The 15,587-nt window shown below is 39.7% G+C and overlaps 1 protein-coding gene and 1 long non-coding RNA gene across 2 annotated transcripts in view; one reads left to right on the top strand and one right to left on the bottom strand.

Annotated features, from left to right (window-relative positions):
* The window catches only part of ppp1r9a (protein phosphatase 1, regulatory subunit 9A), a 45,429-nt gene that overhangs the window by 4,379 nt on the left and 25,463 nt on the right, over nucleotides 1-15,587 (bottom strand). Inside the window, exons 6-16 of the mRNA XM_053334581.1 lie at nucleotides 14,660-14,795; nucleotides 10,149-10,301; nucleotides 8,050-8,103; nucleotides 6,996-7,225; nucleotides 5,295-5,391; nucleotides 4,300-4,435; nucleotides 2,731-2,819; nucleotides 1,881-2,043; nucleotides 1,608-1,677; nucleotides 1,205-1,253; nucleotides 842-886 (exon numbers count right to left, since the gene is read on the bottom strand). Coding sequence (XP_053190556.1) covers nucleotides 842-886; nucleotides 1,205-1,253; nucleotides 1,608-1,677; nucleotides 1,881-2,043; nucleotides 2,731-2,819; nucleotides 4,300-4,435; nucleotides 5,295-5,391; nucleotides 6,996-7,225; nucleotides 8,050-8,103; nucleotides 10,149-10,301; nucleotides 14,660-14,795 — 1,222 coding nt within the window. The remainder of the gene's footprint in view (nucleotides 1-841; nucleotides 887-1,204; nucleotides 1,254-1,607; nucleotides 1,678-1,880; nucleotides 2,044-2,730; nucleotides 2,820-4,299; nucleotides 4,436-5,294; nucleotides 5,392-6,995; nucleotides 7,226-8,049; nucleotides 8,104-10,148; nucleotides 10,302-14,659; nucleotides 14,796-15,587) is intronic.
* LOC128374298 (uncharacterized) lies at nucleotides 3,536-7,150 on the top strand. Its single transcript, XR_008322977.1, has 3 exons — nucleotides 3,536-3,547; nucleotides 3,719-3,781; nucleotides 7,051-7,150. It is a non-coding gene; the product is annotated as an uncharacterized LOC128374298 (long non-coding RNA).

Genomic DNA, 15,587 nt, shown 5'->3' with positions numbered 1-15,587 from the left:
CTGATCAAGGCCAAAATGTTATGTTATCCAATAAATAGAGTAATGTAGAAAAAAAGACAGACTGATTGAGAATTGAAGACAAAGTGTAACATTACATTTACAGTATGTAGAGCTTTGTCTTACATAAGGTTATATGCTGTTTCTTAAAGCAGTTCTTTGAGTCTCAGTACTGTCTGAGGTAAAAGTGAGACTAATCTTACAGTTTTAGACTTACAGGTTTAGACTTTCTGGGATGAATTTTTACCTAAAAACCCCACATAACTAATATGCATAGTCTGGATTGATTTATCTTTTCATGTGCACTTGTCTTGAGCTGAGAGCATGTCCTTAGAAAGGGAAAAAAGGAGTGGGATTGATGCAGGATCAAAACAAATGTAATTTGTAATCTTATGGTAACCGCATCTGATTGTATACAGGATTAGAAAGAGTTTCCATGCAAATTCCTCCACTGCAACAAATGCCCATGTTAACAACTTTAATCTCATTTTAATCTCATTGTATCAATTTAGGTAAATCAAGATTCAATATGAAAAAAAATTGACTTGCTCTGGGATAACTTGGTGAAAGCTTTTTTCTTCCCCACAAAAATACAATTTAATCTAATTTACAGTCACTAAAATGGATATTTTTGCAGTGTCACTGAATACCTTAGAATAGAGATATTTTGGGATTACGTACACTCATTGATTTTCTTGCAATTAATAATGCAATCACGCATTTTTATGATTGTGATATAGTGAGTCCCTACGCTACTAAACCCTGTTTACCCCACTTAGTACCAACTCACTTCCATTGCAGTAGATCAAGACATAATTGAACAAAACACAAAGGAATACAATACCAAGTAATATGAATAGGAGAAGAAGTGGGGCCATGTAAGGGAGGTCTGTTCAACAGAAATAAAACAATACATCAAAGCTAAATGGTAAATCATAACAAAACCAAAAGTATGCTGCGGATCTAACATACTGTTATACCACTGGTCAGTACAACCCACATACTGGAGCTGTTTGTGCTTTCATAAAGAGATAGATGATGGTTATGAAACATACCATTGAGCCACTGGCAAGAAGCCTGCTCTGACTGAACATACATGAACAATATAGAGGGGAAAGTGCCCTTCACATGTCCTAACTGTTATGTATCTATAAAGTGAATCATTATTTGTCCACTGTACAGTACCAGTCACCAAAACCTCATGTACCTTCGCCTTGAGTTTCTCTGGACTGTCCTCTGCTGATGGCTCACTGGAGCTGAGAGAGAAAGACATGAGAGAAATTAAACAGAGGTCAGATGTGATGCTTCATGAACAGTTTCTGATGATATATTTAAAAAAAAATAATCTTCAGCCATTACAATTATTTTATATACATATGTTCAGAGTGGAGGAAGTTCCATAACAAATACGTAAATAACAGTACTTTAAATTGCTTTTAATTCCTCTCTAGAACAGGTTGACCCCACATAAATAAAACTGACAAATCCTTTTGGATGCTGATTATCATTCAAATTCTTCATTCTTTCAACACTGTACGAGTTTGCTGTGTATTGTTTCTTGGCACAAGAACAACTCAAAACAAAAATAGAGCATTTTTTCATCATCTTACCCAGGGTCAAGAGCTTGACTGTGCTCGTCCCGCCTGCGTGAGGGGCTCGACACTGCAGCAGACTGAGAATCTGTGATCACAAACACCCAAAACTGAGACTACTCCTGCTTCAATTAATGAACTTTTATAAATAGCAATTTAAAAAAATCTTAGTTACAAGGATACATATTTGGAATCCTGACTGTTGCTGTAGGAAAATATCTATTAATAGATACAGTTGCAGTTAGATAAAACTAATTTATGGGACATGGTGAGGTTTGTGTGAGCACTAACCGTCCTGGTGCGCTCCCACAGTGGACGACAAGTGTCGTGTTCGTCTGGGGGAGTTCTCTGCACTGCCCGGGGCCTTGAGGGCCACCGCTCCGCCATCAGAAGAAGCCACACTACGAATCGAACCAGAACGACTGTGGGCTGGACTGCCGTGTCCCTCTAAGACCTGAACATGAGGAGCAATGAAGGCAAGGGTGGGATGAGGAGAAAGGTGGATGGAGAGAATTGTGATGGACAAAATTGGAAGAGGGAAAAAGGAAAGGCACAGGAAATGGTCCCACAGGGGGAAACCGAGCTGAACAGCCAGTGCCGCAGACTAAACTGAAAGAAGTCACTTGACATACTTTCACCATTTCTAATTTCTTGACCTCTTTTCCCCTGGAAGCTTCACACTGCCTGGTCTCTGTGCTCCTGCCAATTCTGATCCAAGTTGTTTATCCAATCTGAACTCATTCCTGCTCTCGCTGAGTTAAGTGACAGCATTAGCCAGACAAGAGCCTTTCATCCAGAAAAATACTGTCGCTGTTATTATCACACTGGGAGAGACAATAAGTTGTGACAGCGCCACAGACTCAATTAGTGCCGCAGAGCAACACATAGCAATTAATCCATTAAAGGAATTAAGTGGGATGGACAGGGTTTTAAGACACGCAAACATACTGATGGACACACAAACACGCACATACTAATCAAACACCCTGTGGTGAAATTTTAATTTATTAAGTGTGGGAATAATGTAATAAGAATAATGAAACTCATCAGCATATCTGCCCAATATTTCAACAGATGTTGTTCGACAGTAAGTCAAAAGTAAGAACGTTTGTGTGTGTGTGTGTGCTTTTTTTATACGAACCTCTCCCTCTATGGAGCTGATGCTGTCTCGGGCAACTCCTCTATAGCCCTTCTTTTTGCTGGGTGAGTGGGGAGAGCCCTCCCTCAGGTCTATATACACAAACATACACACAAACACACAGAAATGGCAAATGTACCTTTACAGAGTAAAGAATATACTGTGGCGTAATACATTTCTTCCAAAAAAAAAGCATTAGTTGTCTTCAGTTTCAATCTCATTAAGAGGCACTTCATTTGGCCTGGGCCCAGTGTTGACACCCCCTTTAAATAAGTCTATTAAAAAACATTAGCTGAAAAAATATGAAGTCTCCCCCTATAAGTAATACTAATAATTAGGAGGGCAATTATAATTTTTCTGCTCTTTCACAGAGACTTTAGGGAGATGCTGTCTGTTGAGACAAAGACTGAATCATTAGAATTTGAAAGAGATCATTTCAGGCAATTTTGCCTCCTCCTCCCAAAGGCTCTCTCTCCTTTATATCTTGTTCCAGCCGTCTCCCACAACACCCCCATTTTTAATGTTGCATAATGGTCTGTGCCATTTGGATCAGTGCAGATGCAATCATTCTGTTATCATGTCCACACTGCACAGTATCAGATATGGCACTTCTCTGTGCACACACTCTGCTCTGACAGATGCACCCACTGAAATGAAGCCAGCTGAGCTTAAAAAGAATCTAAGAGAACAAAGCTGGACAGATACGCTCAGAATAGATTACTTGTTTTGTTTGTTGAAGTCCAAAGTGAAACTAGAGCCAAAGGTGAAAGTGCACGTGGGGGCTGAGGCAGCAGAGAGGAGGGGAAGATTTGTGATCTGTGTAAGAAATGTGTGTGTGTGTGTGTGTGTGGATGATCATTTTTATTTAGAGTACAGAACAAGACAATCCAAACCTAGCTCTGAAAATGAAGCCAAGGCAGAAGTGATTTCAATATTTCAATTTGTTTTCAATTTATGAAAGTTAACTGTAATATTTTGTGTGCTTAAAAAGGTCTTGTTAACCATTTGGTTGTACTGAAAGACCCTCTAAGGAGCAGCACGTTCAGTTTTTCTGGTAAGTGCACTTAGTTTTAATGGTTTTAAGACTTTGTTGCTAGTGAAAATTAGCATTAGCATTAGCCTTATCACAGTTAACCATAGACTGCACCATGCTATCCAAGCTAGCAGTTAGTGCAAAGGTTAGCTTCATGCTCTCATCCAAATAATATTGTCTCTGGCTCCATACTGTACATCCAAGATGGTGACAGTCAAAATGCCAAACCTGAGGCTTCAAAACAGGAGTTATCAAACCAATGAGTGATGGTGGCTCGGCCCAATATTTTTTACAGTCTATGGTCCAAACTTTTGGATGTCCTTCTCAAGGTACAAAGAATCAACATTACAACAGTATTGTTGAGAGGTGGATAATGGGTCAATACGTTTAACACTTGAAAATGTATTTAAAGTATTTTCAGACATAAGTATTAGGAGCTGTCACAATTACTGTCTCCTAGTTTAGGGATCAGCCAAGTGCATTTTATCCATTAAAGCAGAAACATGTTAATAATGATCCTCGTGCACACTTAAACTGACCTCTGGCTTGTGCTGCAGCTATGTTGGGGCTGTGTTGTTGAGCACTGAGCCTCTCAGCACTGTTGCTGTTGTTGTTGTTGACCTGGATGCCGTTCTGTTTCATCAGTTGCATTAGCTCGGACTCTAATGCTGCAATCTGCAGAGACAGGGAGGAACCGATCAATGTTAATCAGCTGTAGGCTTTTACCTGTCAAAACATCTGCTCTGAAACACTGGAATAAATGGCTGACATTATGAGGAGTGCATAATTCATCTTTGGATATTGCATTTGAAAATACTAACGTCTCTAGCAGGGGTTGGCAAAGTGCACATGACGTACAGATTTTTTAACAGTGTAGAAGTTAAGTGAAAGCATAACCCTCCTGTCTTCTTGTTCAGATTATACTGTTTTTCCATCACTCTTTCCTGTGCCACACTTTACCATTCACCCTTCACAATGCAGTGCAGTAGGAGAAAAAGTGCTCAGTGTGCAGAATAATAGTAGGGCACAGTCTGGTTGATTACCCATTCAACTGTGGGGCATGGCCTGAGATTTGAGCAGAAAACAACACATCTGTCATGTTCTTAGACTAGGAAAGCAGAAAATCAATACAGGGTTTGACAACACAACTGACCACAGGTCCCCGGATACCAAAGCTGCCTGCTGTCACTGTCCTTTGAGGAGACAGACAGTTTAATACGTTGCAGAAAATGCTACATTTAAAAGCATGCTGGAGGGGGAAAAGTTGCGATAGAATGCTGTGAACAAGACAAACTGCTTTTGATCATGCTGATTACTGGATTTGGGTTGAATTTCATGTTATGACATTTACAGCCTATGGTATAAAAGAAAACCCAGCAATATTGTGGATAATTAAGCCAAAGTAAGAACTGCAGTGTTAATGAGGTTATTTCAACTTCAGAGATGTATGTTATGTAAGGAGACCAACAGCTACAGTGAGAGATCTACAGAGAAGGATAGAAGTAAGAGATAGCCAGAAAAGGATCTGGTTTACCCTGACTTGCAGTCCCTGGATCTCAGCCAGGTGAGCTTTCTCAGCCTCCTCCAGTCGCCTCCTCTCTGCATCCTCCTTCTGGATAAACTCCACCTCTCTGGAGGGACAAGTGGGAGAAGAGATTGTAATGAGCTGAGTGGGTGTGTGTTAACACAAGAAAACAGGACACATTTATGTGTGTGTGTGGGTGTGTGTCACTATGTGTGACAGTGCCTGGCTCTCTCTCTGCGACAGAGTGCCAAGGCTGTTTTTAGGAAGTCACATATCTACACCCACAGAGCACACACACATCCCTAATACAACCACTTCCTCATGCCTACACTGCTTTTGGATTGGAAGCTTGCTTTCTCTCCTCTGCTACAGATCAGCATGGAGCATTTTGTTTCATCAGTTAGAATCCATTTGACCTGCAGGGCCACAGCCAATTAGTAGCAGTCAGACCGGAGGTGAACAGGAGAGGTTGTGATGGGACTGACCAAAGAGATCAACGCACTGAAAAGAAGCAGAGCTGGGCTGCATAAGAATGGAAACTTGATTCTTTCTGGTGAAATGGGATAAGACTTGGGCTATAAAAAGAGTGGCTCTGCCTTAGAGATGGAAATGTAGAAGATATTCTCTTCTCTGCTCACTGATGCAAGTGAGGGCGGCTGTAAAAGGAATAATGAATAACTTAATCTGAAATTATTTATTAAAGCGCACATTTAACGGCAAGATTGAAGCAATGACCTCATTTAAGAAACGGTTCAAGTGTAGGAGATATAGTATACATGTAAATCATTTCAAGCTGTTACGCGCACAGTGGCAGGAGTTTCTATCAGTTATTCTACCTTAGACTACGACAACAAAAGCAACCGGTCTGGACTGGAAGACATAGAGCTCAACATTGATAAGACAGAGAGGAGGACAGACTAAATAAAGATCAATTGTGAGTTCAGACAGGCAGCCTGGAATCAACAGATTAAGGAGGAGATACAGGAGGGCATTCACATCAAGAGAGGCAAGAGAGAGAGAGAGGTTAGATCTCTCCATTATATGCAACCACCTGTTATAACATGATCAAGTAAATGCTAAGACCACTGGAAAGTTTCCTGGACAAGTAAGCAAACACCATCTGCTGATAAAGACTGTGAGATTGCTAAAAAATGTATCAAACTTTAGCCTTGTCTTGCACTAAATTTAGACTTTACAGAACTTCATCTTTTCTTTGGATCAAGCCAGTGTGTTTACAATTTGGAGCTTTTCGATTTTGGCGCCCCTCAGAGGTAGTATCAAGAAACACTGTGGGAGACAGCAATGCACATAAGGATACAATTTTTTCCACAAACAAAGCTTGATTGAAACTAACATTTTTATCACATAAAAATGTTTTTTCTTGATCATTTCTGTCTGACATGCTGATTATTGTTGTTTCCAGTAGTGCGTAAAGTAAAGTCTGAAGACGTTCTGTGATCATATGTGGTTTCACCACAAAGATGAACAATTTAATTGACATAAATTGTCTCAATCATAAGCAAAATTAATTCCTCTGACTTTCTATTCCAACCTGTGCAATAGACAGAATTTTAGAGCACAATCAGCCACAATGTTGTACCAAAATTGAAATAATGTTGAATGTGTGTCTTTAACCAGAAACAGTCCTTTCCTCATCTTGTAAGTCATAGTCAGCACCTTTACCCTCTCTAGGATGACCATCACACTCACTTCTGCTGGAAGTCTTTGATGAGTTTCTTGGCTTTGTTGTACTTTTTCTCTAAAGTCTGGTACTGGGCCTGGGCCTCTTTCAGGTGTTCATTGACCGTGTGGCAGAGGGTCTGCGCCTCAATCCAGTAGCTCTCCAGCTTCAACATCCTCTCCTTGTTCTCCTCGATGCTGGCCTTCAGCTGGCTCTTCTCCTTCTCCCACCGCTGCTTCTCTCGCTCCACTGATGCCAACTGGAAGAGGGTAAAAACAGAGGAACGATAAAAAATGGTGCAATGTAAAACAGCATTACCGATCAAGGAACACTATACGTTTTAAACAGAAGGTTATATGTTTTGGAATACATTTTGCCATTTCATAGTAAATACTATAATAAAGTGTGTAGTGTCCCTCATATGAAAGCATTACAAGGTTTTCTGCTATCTACTACACATTCAAGACTAAAACAAATCTGCATCATTAAAAAACATGTGGAACCAACTCTGCATGTAGAGTACAAATTGCATTATCTTCTGCATTATTAAAATGTTTTAAGGCACCACTTTTCTTATGACTTATACTAAATGTAATAAATTATACATTGCTGCAGAAAGAGAAACAAACAGATACTACCTGGTGTTCACACTTTCTTACTTACTTAGGGGACACTGTCAACACTGAGAAGGACATGGACATTTTACAGAAAACTGAAGGCACACTACTGAAATATATATGCAATTGCAATAGACTTTCTGTCTAAGATGAAACTGCAAAGAAAACAATTACAGATTATTACAGGAAGGTTGATTTTTTAAAAATATCTCATATTTGTAGATACTGTACTTAAAATCCTTTTTTAAGAAACAGATTACAAAATTATAACTATTAAGGAAAGTAATTAGTTTTCTATCCCTTTCTAATGTATAAGATCTATTCCTAAAGCTTTCCTACCTAGCTTGAACCCCTGATCATTTGTTGTCCTGACACAAGTTCAGCATCTTTTATAGTTCGAACTCGGACAAACCTCTGTCATTTGAACCAACACACAGTCTGCACATTGACAGTTTTAATCTCTTACCTTGTTTTTAAGCTTCTGGATCTCGGCCTCGGTCACTGTGTGTTTGATCTGGAGCTGTAGGAAACAGTGGCGGAGAACAGAGGAGATAGGAGAGGAAAGAGAGGGCGGTCAGAAAATCAAATGCATGGCTGGGCAGCCTCTCTCTGCTGTCGATACAGTGTGACGGACAGAGGCAGCAGACCCTGTCCTCCCCTGACAGCATCCCAGCTCCAGCACTGACACGCACTCTCAGAGAAGAGGCATGGAAAGGCAATGGATATGGACAGATCTGTATTTAACATAACATTAAATCTAAAAACTCATACATTTCTCTGACCTTAAAGTGGTAATTTTGTGAGATAACTGAAATACATTACTTCTTTCTGATGTAATATCTGAAAAAGTTTTAAGACTGAAGTGGAAACAAAATGGCTTAGATATTGCATGATATGTGGTGTGTTATATGGGAAAAAAGAGTTGGAAACGAAGAGCAACAAGGAGTTATGTATGCGAAGTCAGTCATTTAGAGACAGAGACAGAGAGAGAGAGGGAGAAAGATAATGAGAAAAATTGAGGGATAGACCTAGATACGGAACAAGAGATGAGGAAATAGGAAGAGAAGTAAAATGAGAGATCCAGCAAGAGAAGTAGAACGTGAGTGAGGGAGAAATGACATAAAGGTGAAGGAGTGAAGACGGGAACATTCAGAGGTGAAATGCAACTATATCCCCACCAATCAGACTTATTTTTTCTACATTTTGAAGCTTTATTTTTCACTTAAAATACTCCTAAATTTATTTAAATGAAGGTTTTGTTGGGCCACACACACACCAGGTTTTTGTTGAAGGTAGCAGCTTAAAGAGAAATAGAAACTCACATTTGTAAGTTGGTTAAATGAGAATGAAATCTATGCACACAACCTAGATACTGCACTTACAATTCAGTGAATATCAAGAAGCTGATTGCACTAATAGCATCTAGCTCTGTAGCTTGTTACTCTCTCTGATGGTGAGCAGACTGTGTGGAGCATTCCCAAACAGTTTCTAATGAGATGTGCGACAGAGATTTAAGGAAAGCATTTTAGTAGTATGTGTGTTCTGTATTAGCAATACTCTGTCTCTCTACTGTGTTGACAAAGTAAGTATTAGTCGCACTTGGCCACAAAACATAGTTAAAAAAACCCATTAAAAATTAAAGGGATCTGAACAGCAGCATGGAAGAGAATAGTTAAATCAAATAAAAAAGTAATCTTCTGCCTGTATTATTTCCCCATGTGCTTGGCTTCCTTTTCTCCTTGGGTGAGTTTGTTAAAAGACAGCCAAGACAAGAGCCGTTTAAAAGAAAAAAAGGAAAAAACTACACTAGTGAGAGAGGTCAGTATATAGAGAAAATGGATGCATACATCCTGAGAGCAGGGATTACATTATTGCTTCACTCGATATCCCCTGCGGTGCCTGCAGTGCAGCTGAAGCCATTTGTTAAATGTGTCATACAGCCATTGTGGCAGTCTACATAAAATGCCAAAAACAGTGCTGGAGTGTTCAATCAATATTACCAGCCTCTCAGCAGCCTAAAAAAGCATGAACAAGTTAACTGTCAGTAAATTGGTTCTCCATTTTATAGCCGCAGTTTTAGGGCAACCTCAGTTTTACAGATGTCAAGCAAAAGTTTAACAAAATGAGTTTCTATTCTCAGAGGCTGGCTGCCAAGACCAGGATATAAATTGATTCAGAGGTTTTAACAGGTCCTCCTCGGTGGGTTTTAACCAAACACAAATAATTAGCGATGTAATGAGCATGGGTTTTCCATCGCTTTTCTATGCACACTTCTAATCATCCAGATTAGGGATTAGGCAGACTAAACAAATCTTAGATTTTAACAAAAGAATAAAACTCTGCCAAGCAAAGCAGGGCTGCTAGATTCCATTGTGTCAGCATCTTTTGTTACTTAATTGAATCACCTTTTTTCTGTGGCCAAGTTACTCCAGTGTGTGTGGGTATATTTGCAATTTATGCTTCAAAGCACTGACAGAGATAATTATGGTGGGCTCCCAGTTGTGTTATCCTCACACAGGGATATTCAGGAGCAGTGATTGAAGTGTAAATGAGAAAGTCATTTACCTCTCTGAACTTCTGGTAGAGTTTGGTGGCGTCTAACTCCGATGGAGACAGGATGTCCTCTGTCTCTGGCAAGTCAAACACCTCGATGCTCTTCTCGCCACCTGCCACCGTTGTCCCCGTGTCCTCATCATCTGTGGCGTACTCCCCTGTCTGCTTTAAGAGGGAGTGCAAAGTCAGTACACAGTCTACTCGCTTTCATTAAGCCTCATATTAGCTTCAGCTTCAAGTTTTGAACACATTTTTTTCACCGAACCAAGACTGTGGGTTTTGTCCTTAATCACTTACGTTAAAAGTACATTAAGAAGTGATCTCTTCACAACCAGTATGGAATGAATATATTTCAGTGCACATAAGGACATGTAAGTATTTTTTTTTTTTAAATGTGAGCCTATAGAGTACTTTAAGGATTCAGCAGCTTCACCCAGCTGTCCAACTGCAGCATCTGTTTGTCATCTATCTCCCTCTTCTTCTGTCTCACATCAACTCTAAAAGCAGCAGCAGTCAGAGTGCATCACGTTACTCTACCTGCTACACGTTGCGTGTCGGGCTCTAAAAATAACTCCTATCCGTTTACCTCATGCCACTCTCTTTTTACTTTCTATTTTGCAGAAGTAATGCTATTTTAATGCTATCCTTTATGTAACATTTTGGAAACCCGCTTAGTTTCCCAAAACTTTGTCAAAAATGAATTGCTTTGACAGACCAGTGAAGCGTAAGTGTCACTTCTATAAAAATAAAGAACAGCTGCAAAATCATGAACATCACTTTTCATGATTTTTAAAGTCCCCTCCAGTCAAAAATGTGTTTTTCCCCCTGTTCCTTAATCATAATGTTTAAGCTTCAGTGTGCAGAATGATGTGTGTGCAGAGTTTGACACTAGCAGGCAGTTTTCACATTTACCTACTGAAGAAGAAAGTTTCTCTGTACTCATTTTAAATCTGAGTGTAATATGTGAACCTATGTGCAGGATTTGTGACGTCACAAATAGTTTGGAGCCAGCTCCTGGTCCAATTATACAAGTGTGATGTGGATACTTGAAGCCTCCAGCGCATAAACACTGAGAATAGACATTTAAGTGACATAAGAGACATTTTGTGTCCAGTAGTTAAACTTATTTTCATTCTTCATAATTAATTCTGAATTTTTCAGTGAGGGGAGAGGAGGAGATGTAGTCTTCAGAATTTTTAAGTACGTAATTCAACTTTTTTGTGGAAAAATTTGAGTAACAGATCATTAGTCAACGGGGTGTATTGTCTTGATGGGATCTTTAAATACTAGTCAATATCTTGTGTCATGTGCAAGAATGTTACAGACTTATTCATCTTTTATTCAAAATCCTGAATAAAAATCAAATAATGATTATTATTGCTTTTAGAAGTTGTATTAAACAACATTTGATCTATATTTTGTGGCTTGCCAGTAATATAGGCTATTAGACTGAATGTATTCCACCCTGTGTTAGTGTCTGTGTAATGAATAGTGACATCGGCCATTAGGAGTTAGATCTATGTGGATCAGTTGATTCACTTTTTGGCAAATGACCAACTGAGCCGGATATTTTCAGTTGAAATATTTGCTGCCTTCCTCTTGAAATCACACAACTATCCTATCTAACTTTCTTTCTTCCTATCAAATCAGTCTTTTAAAAATGTTCCTGAGCAACCAGATTGATGTCGTTTTATCATTTATATGTGAATTTACATGTAAATGGCCCTGCATCTCTATCTACAATCTATCTTTCTCTCTGCCATCTTTCTGTCTTAATCTCTCCCACACACGTGAGACACACACACACACACACACACACACACACACACACACACACACACACACACACACACACACACACACACACACACACACACACGGTCTCATACTTGCTCATCTTCTTGGCTTACATCCTCTCCTCATCTATTTCACTGCACTGCCCTCCATCCATCTCCCACCCAGATAACGGTATCCAGGCTTGATTTGTTTGCACGCATAGCTCCACTTCATAATAGGCTTGCCTGTTGCCATGGTACCAGCATTGTATATTAAGGTCTCATTTACTGGAGGTGGAGTTAACCGTTGAATACATGTGAAGGCAGTCAAACACTAATTTGCATATGATAAATGCATCCCCTCCAACCACATGCATGAAGAATCAGAGGAGGATGGGACAATCTGAGGAGAAATCCTGTTGTTGTTTAGAGGGTGCTCAGCACATGATGACCTGCACTATGAATGTCTAATACAAGTATGATGTTTGCATAATGACTTACTAGAGGACAGGGCTATGACTGCTCCTTTGACTGCACAAGAGCCACTGCACGAAGCTTTGAGTCAGTGTATGAGCTTACAGAATATTTAATACTATACACAGTATCATACTATCATACATATATATAAATGGAATATAGTGTAGACTTAATGTTATTTGATCACTTAAGGTTATATTTGATAATTTTGTAGCCTATATTTATATTTATATCAATAGAGAAACTACCTCTCTTACAAAAATGAGCATTTTTACGACAGGGAATTTTTTTCTGATAGCTCTTGAATAAGCATATGGATGCCTCATGTCAACCTAACTCTGTTGTTCAAAGTAATTGTAATAAAAAAACATGGATATTTGTTAAATCACAGTATTTTAAACAGCAATAATACAACCCTGTTGAGTTGTTTTATGTCATGAAAGATCTTAAGTTGTGTATCTTCACTAACCATCTTCTATGATGAACACAGCATGTGTGTGTTTGTGCCTAAAGATGGTGTTAATTTGTTGACTTCTGTGGGACAATCTGCCTTTTATTCAGTTAAATATAATAAACAATAAAAACTAAACGAATAATTGTTTAAGCATTTCTTTAATTTATTCAGTTTAGTCTTTCTGTTGTTTTTAAGGGTTAATATGGGAATCATCAGACTTTAATATTTTGTTTTGCATGTGTGTGTCAGTGCTTTTCCCATGTGTGTGTTGACATCTAACTACTGACAGATGGGCCTGCATGTGTGTTAGATTACATATAATCACAGCCAAAAGTAGTCTGATGTGTGTGTGTGTGTGATGTTTATTACTAACCGAGGGAGCACTTGGGACCCGGGCCCCGGCCTCCAATGAAAAGCTGTCTTTCACGTCGACCCGGGTAGCACTAAGTGAGAAATGACGTCCCTCCCTGCCCACCCAGTGAGAACTCGTTCTAATATTTATAGAGACGTTAATATTGATGAGCTTTTTTTTATTGTGCCATAGATCTTTGCATTGGTTTTGAAACTGTTTACCATATCGGTAGCTGCTGCGCCACGGTTTGAAGTGTATTTTTAAAGCAGTTTGTTATCTATGTATGGATTAGCAATTAACAATCACTATTCTTATGTTTATGCATCCTTGGAGGAACACTGGAATGACTGAAAAGGCTGTTCAAGTTTTATTTTCATTATATCGCCAAGATGCAAAGCCATGGTAGAGCTTTGGAAGATAACACAAGAAGTAAGGTTTCCTGTGTGCTTAAATTAGGCTCTACATTGTGAGGTCTTCTCATACAACTGGATTCCAGTCTTGATTCTCTATAGGACCTTTAATGAGAGCTGACAGTTTTACATGTGTATGTGGCTGTGATTATGGCTGCTGGGATCAGCTTCCAGTGCCTGGAGAGGAGTTTCTTATGCATGAGGGCTCTCAATCCCATGTCCACCAGGAAATGAGAGACTTCAGACAACACTGATGAAGATGGCACGGGGAGAGAGAGGGTATGCCTGAGTGAGAGTGTATGTATGTGTGTGTGTGTGTATGTGTGTGTCTGAATGTAAATCTATGCATGAGTGCAGCTGTTCTGGTGTGTATTAGCAAGGGTGCACTGCACATTGATTGATGTTACTATGTTGTTTGAGTGTATTTGCATGCTTGTGTGTCTCCAGGATACATACACACACACACACACACACACACACACACACACACACACACACACACACACACACACACACACACACACACACACACACACACACACACACACACACACACTATGAGTTGCAGAGCCGTGAGCTCAGTAGCTGGTGGATTAAATGCAGTGTGAGTAAGCAGCAGAAATAGAAGGGGAAACGCTGAGTGATGCTTTCTAGGTCTGAAGCTCACATGGTGTCCTCCTAGCATGTGTGTGTGTGTGTGTGTGTGTGTGTGTGTGTGTGTGTGTGTATGAGAGAGTGTTTTATTTTGTCGGCATCAAAGCTTACTGTCAATCAGCTTTATGGAGTTATGAAGCTGAAACTGTCATTGGAAGGGAACTTATTTAGCCTCATTTTCCATATTTAGTGTCATGTATAAGGTGAGGTATGCAGATGAACTTTAAATTAATTCAAATATAATGACCTTTATGAGTCTAAAAACTGTTATCAAGTGAGCTGTATCTTGGCTATTTGCATCCACTCTACATTATTGTGTGAGTACAACACTTTAATCCACCTTCAGCACAGAGGCTGTGTCCAGTAGTGTATGGTCAAATGAAAATGGTATTGGTCATTACCTCATCATCATCAGCGTCGTATTGGGCGTACTGCTGCTCGAGTAGCTCTCTCTGTCTCCTCTCCTGCTCCAGGGTCTGCTGGATGAGTGTGGCCACCTCGCTCTGCTGACCTGGACGCTCTCGGCCAATCACAAACCTGCAACAACACGAACTGTTGTAGACAGTCCTGGCAATGTGCACACACACACTGAGTCAAGCAGCCTGTGCTTACATAACAGTTACTGCACATTTTTAAAAACAAAGCTGACACTCACATGAGCATTTTGATTTCATAAACAAACAATTTTATCGTCAGTGTATGAGCTTTTTTTTTTTCCAGAAAATCTGCTCGAGTGCTTCTAGTGGAAAGGGTAGCTATAACAGGATGTGGCAAATCTTATGGGAAATACCTCCTCTGATAAATGCTCGTGCAAAACATATTATAAATGTTCAAAAATGGGGCAACCATTTATGTAAGCTTGTTTATGGTAACTACGTGTTTTACAATGCTATTTATAAACAGGACATCATTTTTTGAAAAACTTTCCACAGTGACATGAAGATCATACCTAATACGTATGACCTTTTAAAAGGCATGTATACATTTAAACATTTATGAAATTTCTACTCCATTTCTCTCATAGTGTTGAGAAAGCGGTGCGTGTTTGTACAGAGAAATGAACACAGCCGTCGCTCTGCGAGAGCAGCAGACACCCACAGCCACATAGCAATGACAGCGATATCTGCTGACGTATCAGGGCAGGGCCGGGAGACAGGACACACATAATAATGTGAGAGGGCAGTCAGCTCAGCCAGGCAGCCTGTCATTAGCCTGGCACGGAGGTGGAGAGAGCCACAGGCTGTGCCCCCAAGCTATTGACATGGGACCTTACTACAGTATATATCCTGTTACAAGCACCATAAGAGTTAACCAGGGAGTTGAAAGACA

The sequence above is a fragment of the Scomber japonicus genome, chromosome 15, assembly GCF_027409825.1.
Source record: "Scomber japonicus isolate fScoJap1 chromosome 15, fScoJap1.pri, whole genome shotgun sequence".
NCBI classification, from domain to species: domain Eukaryota; kingdom Metazoa; phylum Chordata; class Actinopteri; order Scombriformes; family Scombridae; genus Scomber; species Scomber japonicus.
The sequence above is the reverse complement of the archived record's forward strand: the minus strand, read 5'-3'. Positions and strand labels throughout refer to the sequence as shown.